Raw genomic sequence first — 23,770 nt, forward strand, 5'->3', positions numbered from 1 at the left:
ATTGACCTAATAAGTTGCAAAAAAAAAAGAAATTATCAATAAAATTTAATCAAAGCTTAAGAAAAAAGTCCAAAAATTGAATAAATGCATTTGCCATGGAATAGTTTTTTGTTGCATGCCAGTTAACAGCTGTTCTTCATATCTGTGACAAATGAACAACAACAATAATGTTGCGGCCACCAACACACTGTACCACTCCCTCCTCTCAGCTACTATAATGACACACCCAGGCCTTTCTCTCAGACACCATCAGCTCCAGTCTGGCTGATGTAAAAACATAACCCAGCCTGTGTGGCTTCAGAGCTTCTTTGGTCAGCGTTAGCTCCCACACCACACACTGGGTTCACGACCCTGCTCTTAGTCTAATGCTACTGAGAGGCTCATGGTTTACTGTAATATCTCTTTCGTCTGCAACTGATAACCAATGTAGTCCTGCAGCCCTCCTGCCAGCTAGGTTAGTCCAGGTTATGCTTGCAGTCAGCAACTGTAAATCATTTTCCAAGTAAGAATACAGTTCAAAAGCCTGTTTTTCTAACTGGTCCTATATTCCCTTTTCACACTCACAAATTTATCTTAATCTTATACAGTCTGCTTTATTATTTTGTTTCACATCTTTGAGACACAATGCCAGTATTTTCTCTACTGTGTCATCCCAATAATACAATCCCATCTGTGACGACGCATCAACACAATTACATTTAGCACTGATGGAGTCCAGGTTTGAGTAAAGTTTGTGTACTGAAATGCAGTAACACAATCCGTAAGTTGCCCAATGCAAAGGCAAGTGTGTTCCAAAGTCTCTCCCCTCTTCTGGGATTGAGGCCATCGAGCCACATTATTGACATTATAGACGCCTCAGCCTGAAGATAGGCTTCACTTCGATCCCCTGATTAATTACTATCTGCAAGCACCAGCAGCACAGACAGGGGGAAGAAGGGAGAGAGGGAGGTGAGAATGATGGAGAATGAAGGAAAGGGTCAAACGAGTGAAAGTGGAGCAGAGGGATTGGCGAATGAGGGAGGAAGAGTACATCTTTACTATCTATGAATATCAGCTAAAGGCTACACAGTAATCTTCCAGGTGGAATATTATTTATTGATATATGGGGAGGTAGGAGCCCTTATCTTAGCAGCATCCACCCCCTAATGCACAGTCAAGGACAAAATGAAATTCACACATTATTGGGGTGGAAACGACTCGCAAAGACACGTAGAGGACGTGGAAATAACCACACTCCACGTTGCCAAAAAGATCCCATTCAGCCCCAGTGTAATAAAAAACACTGGATCTTTGTTTCCAGTCGTGACTTCATTTTGCAATCAAAGGAAAAACGCTCAGTGAGCTAGCCTTAGAGGCTATGAGCATCACACCTCAGCTTTATTAATGCCATTTCGTTAATATTTAAAGTGAAAAAGATTGTTTTGAGTCATTTCCTGAAACGCTTCTTGTTTGTGATCAATGGCGTTGTGGCTTCACGCTGTGAAATGTCTCTCTGTGTGGCGTTTGCATGTTTCTTTTGAGTGCTTAGCCTGTTAGCATACGAAGGGGTCCCTGCTATCTGGTGATTCAGGTAGATTATTGTTGAGTCAAGAGATGATCGGATTATAGATATTAGAGAGGTTGTGTCTCAACTTTGCTCCTCTTTTTGAAGATTTGTCCCTTCCTGGTAACATAAACGTTTTCTTTCAGACCTCTCAAACCATTGATCTGCTCTTGCCAGGATCTGTATATTACTCAATGTTCTGTAAAAAATAGGTAATAACTCCATGTCCAGTTGCCTCGACTAAGCTACCAGAATCAACATGACCTGGATGACCTACCTGAATGAGTAATGAGAAATAGGAAGGGTATAGTACTCAGTCAACCAACACACTGGTATGACTGGGAGTGTTCGAAACGTACAGGGAGCCCAGACCCAAAGACAAAGAAGGGGAATAAATGGACGAAAATGAAAAACAAACTTTGACTTAGAAATAAGGATAGACACAAATAAAACCAACTAGAAACAACTTTAAAGAGAAGAGGCTACTCACAAAATGCTTCAAATTCCAAAAAGTGCTCAAATGAGCTTTTTCAGTCAAAGTCACACCTCCATTAATCATCCAATGAAAACTGCTACTGTCTTTAAATACAAACTAAATCAACTGGTTTAAGGATCATCAACTTTGCAAAGACTAAACGTGTAGTTTTGAACCTTTAGTAGTCAGAGACCATGCACCCGTCGTGAAAAACTCACAAAGTAGTACAAAGCAGCCATTGTGCGACCTATTGCCACCTACTGGCAAGGGAGAGTAGTTGGTTTTCCATGCGTGAATAGGAAATGAAAAGCTGCTAGTCTAACTCAGTGGAAATTCACTAATAAATACAAAAAAAATATTTTTAAACCAGAATAAAATTGGTCAGTTTTACTTTGCACATAGTGGCACAGTGTGTGTGTGGGTGTGACAAACAAAAGAGCACCTCTGTATTATTGTGTTGTGTTGCATGACTGCCAACACATCATTTGATATTCATGTTTTGTATCATACATGTGTCTTATGAACATAGATAAATAAATGCATAATAGTGTGACCCCTAAGAATAATTGTACAAAGCTAATACTCCCCCGTGGGCATTCAATGACAATTGTCGTCAGAACATACTGAGAGAAAACATTTCCACAGACAAAGAAAAGATTAATCACATCCTTCCACTTAACTCACCCAGCAAGAATTTTTGAGGCTGTAGGCGTAGAGTGAGTTGGAGGGCTGCTGCACTGGTAATGAATTGATAATTGACCATCGTGCTAAATATCAAATACACTGGCCTAAAACAGAATTATTCAGCTCGTCTGTTTGGATCATTAGAAGCGGTAAAGTCCTTTTATTTAATATTTCATGAAAAGGAATCGCATTAACGAGAGGAGAGGGAGAAATGGACGCTTTTTGTTCTGATGTTATCATCTTTTGAGATCCCCAAGATGTCCAAAGAAGGGAAAGCAGACAGAGTTAAATAAAAATATAGTGAAATTATATTTTCATGAAAAGCTGCTGAATAATAATACATACTGTAAGAGGGAAACTGCAATGATAAACAAGACAGGTGGGAAGACAGGTGTTTGAACATTTTTAGTACACAGGTAACAATGGTGTGAGTGTGTCTGTATGTGTGCCTCACTCTTTGGCTGTTTTGTGTGTATCAGGGTAGAGCAGTTGTTGTTTTTTTTTTCCAGTGTCACTGACCTGAAAAGCTCTGTTAATGCTGGATCCACAGGCACTAAGAGAGAGAGAGAGAGAGAGAAGGAGAGAGAATTATTATAAAACAGAAACTGACTCCAGCAAACACAATCCACAGGCTCTGTGTGTGAGGCATACAAAGAAACCTGCTGAACAGTTTATCACTGCAACACTGTAATCTGTGGAGCTTCACAACTAATTTTTATTGATTTGTGTGACATATGTAAGAATATATTTCATATATAAACCATTATAATATGACCAGTGCAATAATATGGTAATCTGCTTCCCTGACCCTCCATGACCCTTAACCAGAGCAGACAAGAACACAGTTTATTCATCACACCCGTTTAAAATTACCTATGTACTGTATTTACAATTTTCCTTCTTACTTCCGCCATGGAGGTAATATTTTCACTAGCATCTATTTATTTGTTTGTTTGTCTGTTTGCAGGATTGCGTCAAAAGTACTGAACTGATTTTGAAAACATTTTAACCAGGTATAGACCTAAATTTTGTAGGGGATTCGGATCAATATACTCAATCTTTAATCCGGATCAGGGGTGCCCATTTATTTGGCTCTAACAACATTGGTATTAATGGCAATGTAATGTTTTTGCAAGCTTTTAAAGTGTGAACGATCATGGTACTATGATTTTTAGGTTATTTACATAACCCCAGTACTATGAGTAATATCAGTGAGATGTCTATGAGGTATATGCCTCCGCATCATATCACAGAAGCCCTTTCTCATAAAGCCGACCTGACTGACTGGTGAAATGTATTCATCCGCTTCAGGTAGTCCTACCCACTATAACTAGAGTGGGCGGAGAATACATTGGCATTCAATAAGCAAACCTCTTCTCACTCAGGCGGCAAGAAGGGTTGTCTTTGTGAGACATCTCACTCATATTACTCATAGAACCAGGGTTATGTTAATTACCTAAAGTTATATTTCATAACATTTGTTTCAATGTATTATTATGGGATTATTATAGCTCCCGTATTGCAGATAAGCTTATCGCACGCTACACCAGCCAGCAGGGCAGCAACAAACCGACCAGGAAAGGAAAACCGCCCTTGCCACACACGAAGCGGAGACATCCAGACGGTAAAACCGGACAAAAGTGAAGGGCAAGGACCAACTCGCCGCCTCACAAATATCCTGAACAGACACTCCCCTGAACAAGGCCCAGGAAGTGGCTTAACCTCGAGTCAAATGAGCATGCAAGCCCTCAGGCAGCTGCAGACCCTGACTCGAATAAGCCAAAACATTTGCCTCCACTACTCACTGCGACAGGCGTCGCTTAGTAACAGGCTTCCTCTTACGGGGCGGAGCCCAAGAGACAAAGAGCTGATCACTCACCCTGAAGCTCGCAGTCATATCCACATAGGCACCAGCGGCCTGGACACAAGGAGGAATCTGCGTGCCACTTTCATAAAACTAACAATCAGAGGATGCTGACTCACCGTTTCATTCCCAAAACCCACATGACATGCAGAGATAGCCGCCAGATAGACTTTCACCGTGGAGACAGCCCTCTGTTTCTCAAACAGCTCCTGTAGAAATGACAAGATCACCATCGGAGCACTGTAAGGGGATGTGTCCCGCCACACTTACACTTACATGAGTACAGAGACCTGGTAAAGGAAGCCAGAGCGCGCTGTATCGTGGAGATCCACGGCTGACAGTGGAGAACAGATCCACCTCGGCCCATTGCGTAACGAGCCCATATATCTTCCTCCGGGTGGAGCATCCACCCCCCGTAACATGGCGTCCCACTGGACAACAGGTCTCGTTAAGGGCCCCTGGGATGTGCGTCGCCCTTAGCGTGAGGAGGCGACCACAACCCCCCAGGATCAGCCTGCGTGCTAGCAGGTTCAACTGATGGAGCGCAATCCACTCTGGCGGTTGATGCACGCTACCGTGGTCGTATTGTCCATCCTCCTCATCAGGACGTGGTGGCCCATGAGGAACGGAAGGAAAGCCTCAGCGAAAGAAAACACAGCTGAGAGCTCCAAGCAATTAATGCAGGGGCATTAGAGGTTTTTCACACATCCCAGAAACCCCTCATAGGACACCCATGCACCACGCCCCAGCCCGTCAGGCTGGTGTCCGTGGTGACCACCTCTTTGGACGCAATGATGCCCATAGGCACCCCTTGCACCAGGAAAAGTGGGCCGCGCCAGTGGCGCAGAGCCCCGCATACTCTGGCACACGTTGAGCATGTTTGAGCCGGGGAAGTGGGGGATCGTGGTTGCTCCCCTCATCTCCATCCCGAGAGGCAACGGAGGCCGTCGGCTGTGCAGCCTGGGCTGGAGTGATGAAGGTGTCGTCTTCCCCTTCCTACTCTGTGTGAGGAGTTTAGGGCAACATCTTCCACTGTTCACGAAGGCTCTTTACTGTAAAACAGCGCGGTGGCGGCAGGAGCCGAGGGCATCAAAGGCCCGCCGGGCGCGTTTCAGCCTGAGGCACCCTGAGCAGACCTGGCTGTGCTCCAGCCCCCTTGGTGTGTGGGGCTTTTCCCTCCATTCTCTACTCCAACCAAGGAGCAGAAGCTAGTTAGGGCTGGCACGTTGGCTGCTAGCCCCTAAGTAACGGAGGGCCGACAAGAGCCCGGTGACCGTGTGGGGCGGCAAGGGCGGTGTCATTACCGAGCCGCCAACTGGTGTGATGGCTCGACAGCCATGGGGAAGCGTCAAGCAGTAGCGGTAAGCTGAGATGAAGACAGGGGTGTCAGCGGTCGACTTTTGATGGCCATGGAAGGCGCCAAAGCAGTGTAGTCCCGAGCGTAGGGGCACGGAAAACACTGGTCGACCTGGTGGTCGTAAGAAAGGATACCAGCAGCAGTGTCCAATCCGAGTAGGGTCTACCTGTGGACACATAAGCTGCTGCAGCAAGAAGCTTCCTAATGAGAAGAGGTTTTTGAATACCAATGTATTCTTCGCCCACTCTAGTTATAGGGGGCAGGACTACCTGTGGTGGATGAACACATTTCACCAGCCAATCAGGTTGGCTTTATGAGAAAGTGTGATATGACGCGGAGGCTGTATCCCATAGTGAGACATTGAAATAAATGTTATGAAATCGAACAGGATAACTGATATTTGGTGCTTGGTGGAGGTTTGCGCTCTCTGACTGCTTTTGTTACATAATAGATATTCTGCACACACGTTTGGATTCCCTTTCTCATGATCAGCATTATAAATGTTTACGTTTAATAGCCAATCAGCACAGAGGCAAGGCATTTGATTGCCACACATAGCCACTGATTCAAAGAAAAGGTAAATGGACGACAGCTGTTACAGAAAAAACATAAAATAATTATCTTGGATAGAGAAGTTAATGCTCGCCCACAATTTGTCTTTGTTCTTGCAGATTTAGATTTGACAAAAAAAATACCACCATGTAAGACAGTGATCTCTGACCATTGTGCTGTGGACACATCACTTCCGCACTTGACCCCGTGATACATCCATCACGCAAATTAAATTAGGTAACTTTTCAGTAATGTCATTGTTAAGTGCAAAGATAACTGGATGAAAAAGTGGATGAACCAAACACTGTGTGATATTCTGATAGATTTTCCCACTATTGAAATCGCTGTTGTATATAATTGTAACATAAAGGATTCAATGATTTAAAATGTGTGCATTTTAAAATATATTTGGTTTATCAACGGGGCATCGAAGTGTTTGATTTCACCTGATTTATACACACATTTATACACCAATGGGAATAAAAAAAAGGCCTAATCAAGAACTGAACCACCAATCTCTTGATTGGAAGACAACTCAGCCCACAGACTGATCAGAGGTCGCCCATGTGACCTTTGCATATCGGAGTTTGCTTTAAGTATTCATTCCATCAGAGCCGATTGGTGTAAAAAATTATTAGCATTAAGGAGCATTCGGCCCTTTCTTTTGGAATTACTTGAGCGACTATTACTAGGAATGCACCAAAATGAAAATTTGTGGCCGAAGCCGATTAAAATATGAACGCTTGGCCAAATATCGAAGATCGAATGCGGTTGTTAAGTTTTTCGCTATTTCTTAAAATAGTGCATAAAAAGCCTAGAATACATTTTTAGATATGTTTTTTAAAGAAAGTAAATGTTTATTGAATATTCTGACATTTTTTAGAGAATTCCAGTAGCCTTTGCTTTTTGAAAAAAAGCACAACAAAGTTTTTCATTTATATTAGCCCTTCAAATAAAACAAAACATGCATTCCCAAAAAAAAAACTAAAGTGCATTAAAGCAGAGGTATGATGAAAAAAATCACTTTATAATGGTTTTGCTACAGTGATATTCTGTACATCTCTTTAGCCTCATTCAGAGGACCAACATTGAAAAAGTTTTGTTTCCTCCTTCCCTTGTTATTCCACATTTTGTAAAAAGTCAGTTCCACGTGGTGACGGACGACGTAGAGCGGTAAGCGGAAAGGAGAGACTCTGGCTGTGTTTGTATGGAAAGGAGTAGCTGCTGTTGCTGCTCCTGCAGCAACGTGCACACACTTTTCCGACTCTAAATCACTGCACATTGTTTGATTGCGTCATTGCGTCACACATTACTATTCTCACCAAACCGAAGGCTGAATGTTGCTTTTTTTTGCAATATTCGGCCAGAATATATTTGGTGGCCAAATATTCGGTGCATCCCTAACTATTAGCATTAATCACTTTTACATGATGTGATGAAAACGTTATTATTGAACAAATAAGACATTGTTGTAAAAACCTATATTTGGATGTGTTTTATTCAAAAATGTCAAAAGGTTGGCTGAGGATTTTGGTTTGATGTTGATTAAAACCTTGTATGCATATGACAAAAAACATTGAGTATTGTACATATCAGACAGCTGCCGTGATGTTGCTGCATTTTATCCTAAAACCTGCATTAAGAGATTCCATCACATTATGACATGTTTGTAGCCCAACTTTGTCTAAAGTCTTTGACTTATCACAACATAAACTAAGTATGAGGCCACACAATGGTAAGACGGTAATAATACATGTCATTTAGCGTAACCACAGTCCTTTCAGTGTCTTAAAAGTGATTAACAGTAAGAAGCGTATGTGCAAAGTAAAAATGTTTTCCGAGTTATTGTTTCAGTTTATAATCTTTTACAGTAATCCAACATTCTTTGTGCCTATTATTTAGCTACAGTAGCTGTAGCTCTTATTTAAAGAGCAGTTCTCTAATGCTTAAATCTCATTCTCAGATTTTGGTGACACAAGCCATCACCTGTCTGTAATAAAGCAGAGGGCATTTGTTTCTCAATCAGACCTGTTCATCACCTTCATTATAAAGCCGACAAAGAGCCTGATCCTCACGATGTTAAAGCACAGCTTTCCATGTTTGGTCAAAGACAATTGATCTTTAAGAAGTTAGAGATAATGAATTATGTACGAGCGGGAGCTTTTGTCTTTAATATGTAAAGAAAGAAAGAAAGTGTGAGCAAATCGAAATAATTCTTGATTTAATATTTATATTTAAAAAATATTTTAAACTGTTATTTTTTCCTTAGGGACAATAACATCCGCTGAACGCATTGGGATCAGCTAATTATGCATGTGCACTGCATGTGTTTGTGCACGTGTGTGTGTTGTAAAGAGAAGGAAGGTCAATGTGAAAGGCAGCAATCGTTCACATGCAAGTGATTTTATGTGAGTAAATACCTTTGGAGCGTGTGCGATGGTGCTTAGCGTCAGCATTCAACTCCATCTGCAGGAAGACACAAACAGGCTGTTAAACACTGACAAGGGAACAGAAATATTTTACTTGAATGCAAATAAGGTACTTTTTGGTTTAGCTTTTACAACCACAAAGTCAAATAATCAATACAATTCACACCATGTTATGTTATCTCAGGTGCTGTATGCAGATGACAGATTGATATACTTTGGTAATGTCTTTTCTAAAGGAAGCTCAACCCTGGACTATTTACCTTAATTTCTGAATAAATGTATGTATTAAGCTGAGGCAATGTTTATAAATTATATTATATATCATTTAGAAATTATCCTATTATGAAATGCAAGGTCTTTTAAAAAACGTAAAAGAAATGTACTTAAAATTAAAGATGTTCGATTTTAGCATTTTTCCAATATTATAAATTCCACTTTAGTCCAACCTTTAATTTCTGATATTAACTGATGTCGATATACATATATCGACCCCCTCCCCCAAACTAATATTAGATATACAGGATAAGCCTAGATTTGATTTAATGCTCCATTGGATGTATTTCACATAAAGCATAAATTCTGCAAAATAAGAAAACTAATTCAACTTCAGTTATGGAAAATGTGCCATATTTATTTCTAACATTTCATTTTAAGCAATAGCACTTATCACTCTTAATAACGGTGGAAAAACAGATACCGATGTTGACCAATATTACATGTTATGGCAATGACCAGCCGACAATATTGCCCATCTCTACTTTAAAATGCTTGATTACATTTTCATTTGCATTCAACTACACCTACACTATCATGTTACTACATACACTAGCACATAGTCAAAATGGGTCTTTTTGTCAACCTGTCTTCCACATTTAGCCTGGAGGGTACCTACTACACATTATACAAAGCCCAGGTTTGGATGACTGTGGGAAATTTTGCGTGTCTCATTGAATTGGGTAGGAATTTTTATTACCATACTTGTGTTATGTTTGGCCGCTTATTGATAAAGATACCTTTGATTAGTTTGCAAAAGAGGGTGCAACCTCAATAGTTGTGTAAACTGGGGTACTGTACAGATGCCTACATGAGGAAAACTGATAGGTTCCCATGGCAACGAGAACATGGTTTCAAAGTTATAACAAAGTAAATAAAAATGGAACATAAATTATCAGTCTTTTCTCCCCTCTTACAGCGACCAATTCAGTATCACTCAGGGGCGGACTCACAAAAAGTTTAGTGATATTAAAACCTTTGCAAATGTCACTCCATGCGCTAATAAACAAAGGGCAGGGAATCAGGAGAGCGAGTGAGCTGCGCTTCCCAATTTGCCGTCAATTAATTTAACGCGTTTTCCTCTAATGAATATGCGGAGTAGGTGGATCTCCCAGGGGGAGCAAAAATATGGGAGGAGGAAATGCAAATAAAGTTGTGCAGGGAGAGCGATATGATTGGTAAAATCTGGAAGTGTTTGCGGTGATAATTTTAGTTCGGAAAAAATGTACAACTAAGAAGGAGGTGCAAACACACATGCAGAGATCATCGCTGCAGTAAATGTGGACAGAAAATACAGTGGAGATTAGCAAAAGGCTCCAGTTGTGTGTGTGTGCGTGTGTGTGTGTGTGTGTGAGAGAGAGAGAGAAAAAGAGGGTATGACAATGGCTCGATATGACCATGAATTGATATCGCTTCGCACTCACCGCTCCACTGATTTACTTTCTCTCCATGTTTTGACCATCAAAGTCTCGTGTCGTGTTGATGTCAGGCCAGAATCAGCAGATCAGATGCGTAATTTACGCGTGATCACTGATGGCACAGTATGAGAGTGTGCGTGACACAGCGCTGCTCAGACCTGCGCTGGATGATGGTCAGTAATTAATCTTCAAAGACTGATTTACAGACTGTGTTGCTGTGTTAACTCAGATCAATGGTAGATCAATAGGATGGTTTCTGTCCAAATCTGCCTATTTTGCATGCACTGATCAAAGCAGAGTTACAGGACCAGACGGAGCACCCACATTAAATGAGGGGGAAAAATATCATTAGGTTTTAAAGTTGTTGTTTTGAAAAAAACCTTTTTATTTGTTTATTTAGTTTTCTATGTTTGTGCAGCAGACAGAGAAGTCCATCTGCCTCAAATTTAACTTCCTCAAGTGTGCTTGTGCGCACTGACGTCTCCACATTAAACACTAATTTAAATAGGGGCGGTCTGCACCAGTTCTGCTCGTGCACTAATCATTGCTGCAATCTAAATGAATTCCTTGCAGCAGGTGAGGAAACTGTGTCACCAAAGGATTTAGGAAAGCAACTGAATTACCACCCTTTATTTCAGACCTTAGTGAGTCCGGCCCTCAGTGTACTCCGTGTGTGTTTCTGAAGTAGTACAATCTATACACTGAGAAGCGAGTCCTATGATATCTACTTCATACAATTTTGATATAAGCAGGTTTTGTGTTGCATAATGTAAGACAAGAACCTTTTTTGGTGCATTTAGTTTTCGAGGTTAAAGCCTCCTTCCATGTCTGTTATATAAGTAAGGTCCTGTGTCATCAACACCCTTTAAGGTCATCTATTTTAGTGTTAACCCGAGTCATATGCTAAACTTGTTGGTGGATACGAACTGGTTGAGCACATTAATCAGCTTTCACCCACACAGACAAACTGATAAAGGGTTGACATTGGATTTTAGCTTCTCTGGCTTCAGGTTGCCTCATTTGCACCCAGCCAATATTCTGTTCTACAGTTTGATCATAACATCAAGGTTTTCCTTTAAACACATGACTAAATAATGCCAGATTAAACAAGAAGGTGGGCATTAAATCCAAAATAAATGAGTTTCAAAATAAAAGCTTTTTAGAGAACCTATCCTGAAGCTCATTTAATGCTGAAAACGTACATCAGATGGTATCCTTTGTCTAACAGTTACAGCAATGTTGTCTGTTTCCTCATTAAAGATGTCAAATATTCAATGTGGGGAACAAGGTTTGCCCCATTGCACCCTGACTCTTTCACTATTCTGCAGCAAACTACCTAATGGAACTGGCTTGATTAGCATGAATTTGGTGAAAGTATTCATAAACATTTGAGCGCTCGTGCATGTGTGCCAACTGTGGCTCGGTTGGAGCTGTCAGATATCGAGCAATGACACCAAGATAGGCCTAAACAACGAGTTCAGCAACAAGGGAAGTCTTGTTGCCTCTGTTTCCTCCCCTCCAGGTTTGCTGTGAAGATTGGACCCAGGAAATGATGCATGCCTCTATGATTCACCATATGTTAGAGAGTTTATTATAGTATTGTACCCTTTTAAACCTCATGGAAAAATGTCACAGCTGTAATGAAGGTTAGTCCACGTATTAAGCATTAGAGGCACTTCCTCTCTGTGTCTCAATTAACCTGGGAGCCAGTTGCTATCTATCTATCTATCTATCTATCTATCTATCTATCTATCTATCTATCTATCTATCTATCTATCTATCTATCTATCTAATATTAGATTGATTAATGAATACACTGTATTATAAATTATTCTGGTAAATCTTGGTTGTAAAAAAATCTAATTCATATTTTTTATTCAAATTTCACATATAACAATACATTATTTGCTGGTTTCCTCACGCATCATGTAATGTTTTTTTTTTATATATCTGTTGCCCTATTGGGCAGTAATGTAGGAAGTGTTCAGATTGAACAGTATGGTTTTCCACTGTTGCATGTTTAATTGTACAAATAGACAGAGTGTGATGGGCTGCACATTAAACCACAGTTACAAATGCCCACCAATGTGGCGTGGTGAACAAAAATCACTTTAACGTCAAAGCAAATCATGCATTTATCTTCTCGATTACAGAGCACAACTTGTGTGGTGTCGTGTTACGATGGACAGGATCCATTGTCCTTGAGGCATTCAGTGAATATGTGTGTAATCACCTTCACAACTTAAAAGAACACTGTCATTGGCATTATTATTGAGTATTTATCTGCTGTTTGCATGCTACCTGCTACCTCCACTATTCCACTTTAGGTTAATACTTGTGAAATCTTAACATTCTGTGTAGGCTACTCCGCTTGTCAATAGGATAAAAAAAAATCCCCCCTCAGACCAGGGGAGTCAAACTAGTTAATGGGCCAAATAAGGAGCAGTTTGATCTTAAGGAGGCCACAGATTTTATGTGAGAAATCAAGTCATTTCAACATTACTTTGCCATAGTTTTCACTTCTACGTTTACAGAAAATACAAAAATATCCAAGAAAAGTGATAGCTATCAGTCCCAACAGGGTCTTCACTTTAAATATCCTAGATTTTGTGACCATTTTCTATTCAATTTAAAGCAGAACTAAGTAACTTTTTCACCGTAATAAATCCTTCCCGTAGTCCCTGTGAGGGTAATACAAGTGTTTATGGGGGGATTGGGGGGTCTTTCATCTCCCCCTGGTGTCTCTGACCAGAAAACCGCACTTGCAACTTTCCTGCCTCCGACCCGGTGGCAAGACGTACTGCTTTACGGCAGCCCAACACAAACACACTGTCGTCGCGGCAACAGGAACGCACACATGCGCTTCGTCAGGCAGCCCACACACATCTATCTATTTATCCATCCATCCATCCATTTTTAGAGCCGCTTTGTCAGCACACAAACAAACGCACTCCCTTCCGTATTACTCCCACTGTTCACATGGTCACATGGGACTATGTGTGAAAGCACCCTTAGTGTCACATGTAGGTGGGGCAGGCGGCGGGGGGTGCGGAGTTTTTACGACAGTGACATAACCAAAAGGGACCTTTAGGGGGAGCGCTAAGTGCAAGTTACTTAGTTCTGCTTTAAGGGAATATGATGTCATAATTTAAGGATTTTGTAAGAATTTTTGAGTTTTCTTAACAGTTCAACATTTAAAAATGACTGCATCATGAGATGTCAGCACTGGAAAAACACTGAGCCCCTTGCAAATATTGTTGAGTTTCAATTAAAGAACAATTTATGTTGTCTCCTGCGGCCCTAATTGGATGATGCAAAGAGCTGGATTTGGCCCCCGGGCCATGGCTTTGACACATGTGCCTCAGACAATCTTAGTACACTGGTGGTGTATAGCTTACATGGAAATATGAACAAAGGTGATGTTTCACGTTTTCTAATGTTGGGGTCACTTAAGGAAAAGTCATAATATTTCAAGTTGGAAAAATATCATTTAGGGGTTTTCTCTGCTTGTAAACATGTTGGCAGGTCATGTTTGGCCCTCAGGACACCTGGAGGGTTTAGTTTGGAAGTAGTAGTCTTTCACAATGCAATGATTATTCTATAATGTCTAAGACACTGAAATGCCATAATCCACAACAGCACTGTATGAATAAAATTGAGGGTTCTGATGGAGAAAATGGATAATACTAAACGGATTACACTGATTATTGTTATGCTCATGGAGACACACAGAAGGCTTTGTGCATGTTTGTGTGTCATTATTATTATTTCGGTAGTTGGTGGGGGATGGGGTGCGTCGACATCTGTCACAATAATTCACATTGTTATCAGTTTCCCTTTGTTTTCACCTTGAAATTTTGAACAAACGAGTTTCAGGCATATGGCGCTCAACCCCACCCTCTCCTACACACACAGAAACACACTAACACAAAGACTCACTTTCACATTGATATTCTGCACCGAACAGCAGCGGGGAACCACCAACACTGCATGCACCGGCATCATCACATTTCTCCACATATACTCACACCATGCAACCTGTGCGAGGGTTACATACTGTATGTGTGGTAAATAAAACACATTTGTAGTAACAGATAAATACATTAACAGCATCTGAACCCTACTTTGAGTAGATATTGCTATTTAAATGTTATTATTTTGTATTTAGTTTTCATCTTATTGTGAAACTTGCTGCAAACCTCTAAATCCTTTGCTGATGCTCATGACAGTTGATGACCTAATCCCTTCTTTGATATATAAAATGGTGTGATTTTAGTTTGAATAATGCAATAAATACACCAGAAACTTAACTACCCTTCTTTTTAGGTTGCTGTTATCCCAGTAAGCAGGAGGCTGCCATTCATACCATTTTCTGAGCACTAAGACGTGCAATATTCAAAAATATGGATGCAGGAAATGAACGCAATAAAGCATGAAACATCCTCACTAACCAAATATGACAGCCAATCAGCTGCTCGGCTGTGAGCGGCTTTTTGTTATAATGAAAACATGTTTTTGTGGCTGGTACGTAGCTCAACCCCTCCATCACTGCTTTATTTGACTTTTTAGAAGATTCCAATTAAAGACGCTTTTTGCTAATTGTGCTATAGCAAGAAATGCAGCTCATTTGATTTAAACTGAACCTGTAGATTTAGATCTATTCATAAATACAGTACAGGATAATTTTTTTGTTATTATTTTTATGCATTTTATTGTGATTCCAATGCAACCTGATGCCTCTAGCCCTGATGCCTCCACCACCTGAGCCACAGGCACAAACGCTACACCTCTGTGAGCATCAACGTGTCCTTGGGCAAAACACTGAACTCTAAGTTGTTTCCAAAAGACGACGAGCACCTGACATGGCAGCTCTGTCCTTGTCAATGCATGAATGAGTGAGTGGTTTGAGGTGAACTTGTATTTTTTGTTGAAATCATAAAGCACATTGGTGCAGAGCGCCTGAAGCCCACCTGAATTGTTTGAGGCTTGGGACAGCTCTATGGTCAGCGCCCCTCCTCTGACCTACTGACGTTCAGCTGGGACTGAGCAGCTCACCACGACGTCTCCTCCAGACTCATTTTCTACACAAAAGAAAGGGAAAGAAAAGAAAATGAAGTCATGCATCATTCAAATCATCTCCAGAACAAACACATGCACTTTTGAAAGCATCTCAATTTTCTTCCTCTTTCCTCCAACTCCGGTCTCATGAATAGTCATGTGGCATCATCTGTGCGGCACACACACCAAAGTGAACACTGATTTCCGCCGTGTCGGCGACTGCTTTTTCGTGTGAGAGAGGCTAAGCAACATGGGGTAATTAGCAAGATCTATCATCTGCTGCAGGAAGTGGGGACAAATATAGCTAATGATCTGTGCCTGCCTCCATGATTTCTTTCCTCAGCTCTCCATCCTTCGCTGAGCTGAGGGAAAGAGAGGAGGGAGGATGTGAGAAAAGTGAGCAAGGGGCTCGTCGTCCTGCTCTGTCACACAAAAAAAAAAACGACTATTCTGAAAAACAGAGAATTGAGTGAGGCTACAGTGCCACTCCGCTGTCACCATTTCTTTCCATTCACTTGTGCTAATTGAGAGGATGTATAGGTGAGAACAGATGAGGTGTTAATGGCGTATAGGGACCATTACAAAGAGTGAAAGCATCCTTAGGGAGCCCGCCAGACGGCCCAGAACGCACGCAGACCGCAGCCACTCCCGACCTATCACAAAGCAGCCTAAATCAAAACAATAGCTGGTCCCTCAGGACAAACACAATCACTGCCATGTAGTAAGTCCTCGCTGTGTCTGTTGTGTGTTGTATAAAAGCAGTGGTGGTGCAATACGCGCGTTCGTGGACTGTACTTTGAAGCGGCGGGGGGTCCCTCTTCCTACACAGACAAATGTGCACATGCTTCTGTTGTTTCAGTACATTTTCTTTGTTGTGTGAATAACAGGAACCAAAAGCATCGAAAGCGGATCTTGACGAGATCACCAAAATATAAAACGACGCAACAATGAAAATACATTTTTTTTAAACTCGTCAAATATCATGATTGTTTACTTTCAAAAAAAGTGTTTTATTATTAATGATAAAGGCATGTTAAAGGCTTGTCATGTTTTTTATTTTTTTTTATTTTTATCAGCACAAAAATAACATTTATCACAGATGGAAAAATACCATAGTTTAACTGAACAAAACACAAGTGAGAATATACTGTACTGGCTGCTGAATTAAAATCAGTTGTAATATCATCTTGCACTCTCATGTTAAAACAGTCGACTCTTCCCCAACCCTTCCATTGTCCTACCCTGACTTCCTCTTCCCTGTTCCCTTCCCAATACCAAGGTGTAACACTGGTGATGGTCACAATTATGCAATAAAATACATGTATTTATTTAATCGCAATAATTAAACATTGCAAAAAAGATTCTACATATAGTGTTGACCTTCGGCAACATGTGCAGACAAGGTGAAAAAAATAAATAAATAAAAAATCAGTTGAAGACTCCAGGACTAAAATTCATCCTGTGGATACACTGGCAGGCCTTGAGTTTGAATCTTCTGTACTAAATATCATCCTATCAATCTTCGATGCAGTATTGACACATTTATTAAAACAGTTAGAAATCTATAAAATAGTAACATTTCAAGTTAGGCTTTGCTTTTATTGAGGTGACTTAATGATGCAAAAACCAGTGATCTGTTCAACAAAGCAGCGTTCCACATTTCTTTTGACCTCTTTAAGGCATCTGGGAGATTGGTAAGAAGCATAAAGAAAACAAATGGCACAGCAGAATGTGCGTGACCCATGCTTCTCACCCCTATTTTTTGTGAAGTTCTTCAAACTTCCTACTAACAGAAAAGAAACTGTTCTTTGTTCAGGTTTGGCCCAGTCAGGCAATCCCAAGGCTCCACGTTTCAGCACCAAGGATAGCGACACAGCGAGGACACAGTGAAAGGAGGAATTCACCTTCAGATTCACACTGGAATGTGGTTGTGGTCTGTCATTTATGTGTACTTTGACTCCAGAAGACTATTTTCATAATTTTGCTCTATAAAGATCACTATTTGTGTCTTTTTTTGGACAAAAGATATGGAATTCAAAAAAAGTGTTTAAAGCATGGAAAGCTGCCTGACAGAGTTGTGGGAAAACCAAATTTATTATTCCAGTTTACTCAAAGCGAATGGCGGGGTACACCTGATATTTGCTTTGATTTCCCAAGTCCCCAGTCCATCCATGTTAAGTGAATACACAGTAACAATGACCAACTGTTTTTAAGCTCATGATCTGCAACTATAATGTCTAAATCAGTGGTTACCAACTTTTTGTTTTGATATCACAAATTCCTGGCAACCCCATAGACTTTCTTTTTCTAGACTTTTTGATCCCATTTTTTTTATACTGTGTAACAAACACAAAGTGACAAGATTTCCCAGCTCACATATTTTTATACTGTATTTATTTACTTTTTCTCCATTTTTTTTCTCTTTCCACTGCATTTTATTCAAACTAGTTTTATATTTGAGATAGTGAAAGTAGATAATAGTTGTTTAAGAATGTGTGTTGTGTTTTAATTTTAATTAAATAATTAATTTTTAATTAATTTTTAACAAACAATTAATTAAAAAAAAAAAAAAAAAAAAACATTTCAGGCAAACGCATTTAAATCCCAGGTTGAAAAATACTGGTCTAGATCAAGGTGACCTCTTTTTATTTTGTTTATTTATTTGAAAGGGACTGCACATTTATGAACAAATGTAAAAAAAAAAAAAAATAATGTACATATTGTGAATGTGCCAGAGGTAGCCACAATGCACATTTGCATCTGTTGTCCCTTGGCAGGTCAAAAAACAAACATTATTCACAAGGCTTAAAAGTACATAGATACAATATAATCAGTCAATCAACAATACCAAGTGCATGAATATAAAAGTTACAGTTAAAGTGCTTAAGTTTCTTCACCCTTCTGTTTCCTTTAAAAAAACTCTGTCACCTGTCTGCATACAGGAATCAGTTTGTGTGTTTAATAACACATGCAGGGGCAAAGTCTGTGTCTAACTGACTTTCTGTGAGTGACTGTACACCCAGTGAAAAATGGCTTTAACGTGCGCTCGACTAACACTTGACTTCTTATAGCAGGTTTCCACTGCCTCTGTGGTATAAATCAGGTATTAGAATAAACGTAAAGAGCTGCCATACCTGATTGGTTAGTGCTGGATGAATGCTGTCACACAGCTGAGATGCAAAAACCCTGACATTATTCTATATATTGGTGTCTCCTAGGTTACACCATGCAGCTTTTTCACATGTGTTGAACATTGCTTTGGGTGCAGTGGCGTACGCGTCGCTTTGGGCTAAGATGCTGACTCATCAAAAACGATCACAGCGTAAGCTCTTTACCTACAGTTTTACAGAATTTGTGTGCACTGTGCATCTCAATAAATCAATATCACTCTGTGATGGTACGTATGCCATATGGCTTTGTGGCTTGGTTACTCCTATTCCGGAGCGTTCCCATTCCAACTGTAGATGATTGGGTACGAAGGAAATATCTTACAATTGTTTGTTGAAGAAGTTTGCATGCCTCGGGACTTGATTTTAAAGGATGTCCCAATACATTTGGCAAAGTGTTCACCAGTTGCAGCTGAACATCTTTTTAGTTTGCAAAAAACGACAACTTTTTCTTACACCTTCACCCTGTCAAAAAAAAAGGAGAGGTGACGCTCATTTCAACAAGGGTTAAAATATAACACACATTGACCCCGATGTTACATTTGTCTGCAACCTATCACGCACGCAAACACACACTCACACGCAAACGCGCTAAGATTATAGATAATGAAGAAGCGTGGATCCCTGGCCCCTTGGTCTTTATAATCAGAGAGTAAGTGATGGGTCTGTCCTCTGATGAAGGTCTTCATGTGGAGGCTGATGACAAATCACAGCTCTCTGACTCTTCATCAGAACACAGCCCACATAGCCACTGAACACGTGTGCGTGCGTGTGTGTGTGTGTGTGTGTAACAAAAGGTGTGAAAAAGGAAAAAGACAAATAAAATAAATGACAAAGGGCAGCAGTGCAGATGAACAGAGGAACTTCTTGTGCTTACAGCGGTCCAGTCATGTAATTGTAAGCCTTCAGGTTTTAGCACCAAGGACAGTGACAATGACAGAGGACGCACAGTGGAAGGAGGGATCCACCTTCTGCTGCTGACTAGTGTCTGATAAACTGAAAGTTGCACTGATTCTGCTCAGAGTTAGCGACATGAGGCTAACGGAAAATCAAACCACTATTTTCACATTGTTTTCCCTAATTTCTTGCCATTTTCTTAGCATTGCTATTTCAGTTATTTCCTCTCATATGTAATTGTATCATATGTATTATTATTTTTTCTTCTTTTTTTAAAGCCGAAAGAAAAGCCTTGGAAAACCAGGATATTATTTACATACTTTTTACATTACGTTAAATGTCCAATAAGATGCAGCTTATGCTCAATGTTATTAAATTGCTGTAATTAATTAATTAGGGCATGTACCAACGCATGTTTCAAGTCATCCCAAAAATAAAGCAGTTTTATTTTATTTTTTTAATACACATTTTCTAATGTTATGCTGCAAATCATGGTTGCATTTGTGGATTTACTTCCAATGGATATGAACCATGTCACAAGTTTTTAAAAGTTTTTTATATATATATATATATATATATATATATATATATATATATATATATATATATATATATATATATATATATATATTTTAAGTTTTATATCTCAAAATAATCTAATTATAATCTTAATTATAATCTAATAATTAACCTAAATTGTGTATTTACAATGTGGATCATTGTAGATCATTGTATTGTAGTATTTATTGATTTATTGATGTATTTATTTATTTATTTATTCATTTATTTGACAGGGACAATGCAGACAGACATAGTTACGGCAAAAAAAGATGCAACTGATGCGATGCATACAGAGTGTATGGCTAATGCTAATTCTCAACTCCTGTCCCTGGTTGAGCTTTTCCCTAGATACAAAATGTATAAAAGCACAATCTTAAACACATTTTGTCTTTGTACATTTGTATCCATGGGATACGGCAAAGGTACATTTGTTAAGCTGTTTGTTTGATTATTTGTGCATGAATATTTAAAAATAATTACGTGTGCAATGCACGCACTTTTGACATTGATGGCACGTAAAAACTTATCTCAGGCTCCTCATCAAATGTTTGCAATGAGAGATAGTCCAGTTCCAGCTTTAGTTACTGTATATTTAACAATAACAAGCTCTCACACAAAACCCTGCTTTTATTCAGACAAATAATGTACGTCTCTTAAAGACAAATTCTCCTCTACATTATCTTCTTCACCTTTGCAACACTGAAATAATCCTCTGTGGTACTTTATTGTTAATTTATTGAAATGAAAAACTGGGAACAAAAAACTGTGTTTTTTAGTAGTACTTTTGTACTTTTGACCATTATTAATGTTCAATCCTAAAGAGGCACTGCTGAATATAATCCTAAATGCTCATGTTTGTACTCGTCTTTCTCGGTCAGGCTTTTAATTATTTACTATTCAATGTTTGGATGTGATTTAAACATCGTTCAGAGCTTTACGGCCCACAGATGGGACGCTTCGTGAAGTGTTCTGTTGGAGAAAGTATTTCCATGTCACAGTTCACCGTCTGGAGGACATGTTGATGAATTTCCGACAATAACACACACATTTTGGCTATGGACACGCAATAAACTAAGAATGAAACCAACGGGTACGTCAGTGCATGTGTGCGGTCGTGCGTGTGCGCGTGTGCAAAGGTGGTTTTCTTACTGTCTAATCCTTGGATCAATGACAGCGCGTGTGTACGCGTTCACAAACATCAGCAGCACGCGCACACAGATAAAACTCACACGAGGACAAGGCGGCACGCAGAAGTAGTCGGGCGTTACAGGGGAGATACATACTTTATTCATGTGAACACACACACACACACACACCCAAATGTAGCAATCTTCTTCTCGCAGGCTCTGAGAGCGACTGGGGCTGCCTGACCTACATTTTAACAGATATGTATACAGGCAAGGAGGAGATGAAATCGCTCTCTCTGTCTTTCTCTCTGTTCTAGATCCTGTGCTTCTCTCAGTGCCTGCCCATTCTCTTTTTTTCTCACACACATACACACACGGAGGAGGCAAAGAAGCCGTACAATATTCGTCCCAATGCTGCAGATAAAATGGGAATTTTCAGTGATCGTGCGTGCGTACATGATCGATCGCAGACCGAGGTGACACAAGGGTCGATGTGTGTTATATTGTGGCATTCCACTGGTGCACTGGAGCCATTTCTCAGCTTAAACATGTGCTTTCTGTCTATGGCACCTGAGCATTTACATGAAGCAGTCGGTGCTTAAGCTGTAGTAAACCACTATCAAGACAAGTAGTTGTCACACTGATACCTGTTGGCAATGGCATCTGAAGAAACTCTCCACCCTTTAAATGACCCAAGGGAATGTGTTTTTCTTTAGTATATTTCAAAATAAGAGCAAAGCTTTAAAATTGGAAGCGTTCGGAAAATGTTAATTAGGACTTGCCTCTGCCTTCACAAATCGGGAAAAGCACTAACGGGCCCAGCTTTGGACTAGAAACCTTAAGTTGAGTTTGGAAATTGGTCAGTTTGGGAATATTCAGGAAGTCAACAAGTTGTGTGAATAATGTGATTTCCATGAGGGGAATAAATGAAACTTTCTTTAGTATGGTCTTAGGTAGAAGGAGCTGAGATGCTATCTGTATGAAAAGAAGAGAGAATATACAATTAGATAAAATTGTTGTTGATTTTAAATTTTTATATTTAGAAATTGGCATTTAAAAAAGAAAGAAAGAAAAAAGAAAGGAGCATTTACTATTAGTTTTTATTTATTTTCAAAAAACTGGTTGTTCAAAATCTTGGATTTTGTGAAGTATTTCTGTATACATTTGTTACCTAATTCTGTTCCTTTTAAAGAGCTTATTAAAATGTGATTATGGCCAATATAAAGCCTTTAATAATGAGAATTGCATGCTTTTAGACTAGAGGAGGAGAATATGGGCGAACACGCAGACTATAAAAAGGCTCATATAAGAAAATAACAGCTTTTCCTCCAACTCGCAAGAAATCACAATAGTTGCATCAAAGGTAATTATGAGTATCGTAAAAACCTACTAGTAATTTTAGCTAAACCTGTGCTACGTCTGTGTGTAAGAGCCAAAATAGCTGTTAGAATTCTTTTAAATTTTAAATTGTGTTTCACGACTTCCTGTATAATATCAAGGACTAAAGGTGGTTGTAATGATAAACGAAAAAAGGCTGCAGGCTTTCTTCTTCAAGGCAACACAAGTAGTAGTCTAATTGGCGTGTCAATCTGAGACTATATCATCTCAGTGGCTAAAAATAGCCTGGCTACTCTAGTGCTCTTATCTAACGGAGATACAGACGTTTAATGCTATAAAGACTCAAAATGCAGCAAAAATAAAACAAGTGAAAGATTAATGCGCTGTCTTTGTAAAATCATGTCTCCATAAAGGTGTGATTGTTGTGGCAATAAATACAGCCTGTGTTTTTGCAAAGGTTCGCTGAAGTCAGGGCCTTCACATTTCAAACTTTGTGCAACTATTTCAAAACCATTGTCTCTCATTTTGCGACTTGTTTTTCTTTAGTTGCGCAGAGGGCCGGTCCATTGACCTGATTCATGTCCACATTTTCAGATTTCTTTCTCTCCTCAGGTATTTCCAGGGTTCAGTCTGCCTACAGTCTCTATGCTGGAGCCCTCCCTCTGCCCCAGAGAGCACAGGAGGCTAGTAATTCAAAAGGTTTGCAGTATAAGAAAAGACCTGATCCACTTTATCCCTAAACTAAACCAACAAAACCCTCTAAATCCCACTGAGGCGTTACACTGACCACACTGTCAAAACAGTGATACAGCAGGAACTGACGGAGGAAATCCCATGACCCTGCAAGCAGACAGCTTTATTAATGCAGGATTTTATTCCAGCAAATCCTCTGTCAGGTAGAGCGGAAGCAGAAACGGAGGAGTTTTGGAAACATCTTTTCTCACTCTTGCAAAATTGAAATATACATAATTTATGAAATAAAGAAATTGTGAAATTCTGCAGTAGGTTAAATGATATTCTACTGCTC

The 23,770-nt window shown here is 39.8% G+C and overlaps 1 protein-coding gene and 1 long non-coding RNA gene across 5 annotated transcripts in view; one reads left to right on the forward strand and one right to left on the reverse strand.

Annotated features, from left to right (window-relative positions):
• The window catches only part of myt1lb (myelin transcription factor 1-like, b), a 136,325-nt gene that overhangs the window by 68,234 nt on the left and 44,321 nt on the right, over positions 1–23,770 (reverse strand). For all 4 annotated transcript variants that reach the window (XM_028437508.1, XM_028437507.1, XM_028437504.1 and 1 more), the window contains 3 exons: positions 15,566–15,676; positions 8,896–8,941; positions 3,222–3,255 (listed from right to left, as the gene is read on the reverse strand). In XM_028437508.1, coding sequence (XP_028293309.1) covers positions 3,222–3,255; positions 8,896–8,941 — 80 coding nt within the window. In that variant the 5' untranslated portion in view covers positions 15,566–15,676. The remainder of the gene's footprint in view (positions 1–3,221; positions 3,256–8,895; positions 8,942–15,565; positions 15,677–23,770) is intronic.
• LOC114456042 (uncharacterized) overlaps positions 20,564–23,770 on the forward strand; it is a 332,361-nt gene continuing 329,154 nt past the window's right edge. Inside the window, exon 1 of the long non-coding RNA XR_003672779.1 lies at positions 20,564–20,635. This is a non-coding gene — a long non-coding RNA (uncharacterized LOC114456042). The remainder of the gene's footprint in view (positions 20,636–23,770) is intronic.

Source organism: Gouania willdenowi, chromosome 22 (genome assembly GCF_900634775.1).
Source record: "Gouania willdenowi chromosome 22, fGouWil2.1, whole genome shotgun sequence".
NCBI lineage: Eukaryota > Metazoa > Chordata > Actinopteri > Blenniiformes > Gobiesocidae > Gouania > Gouania willdenowi.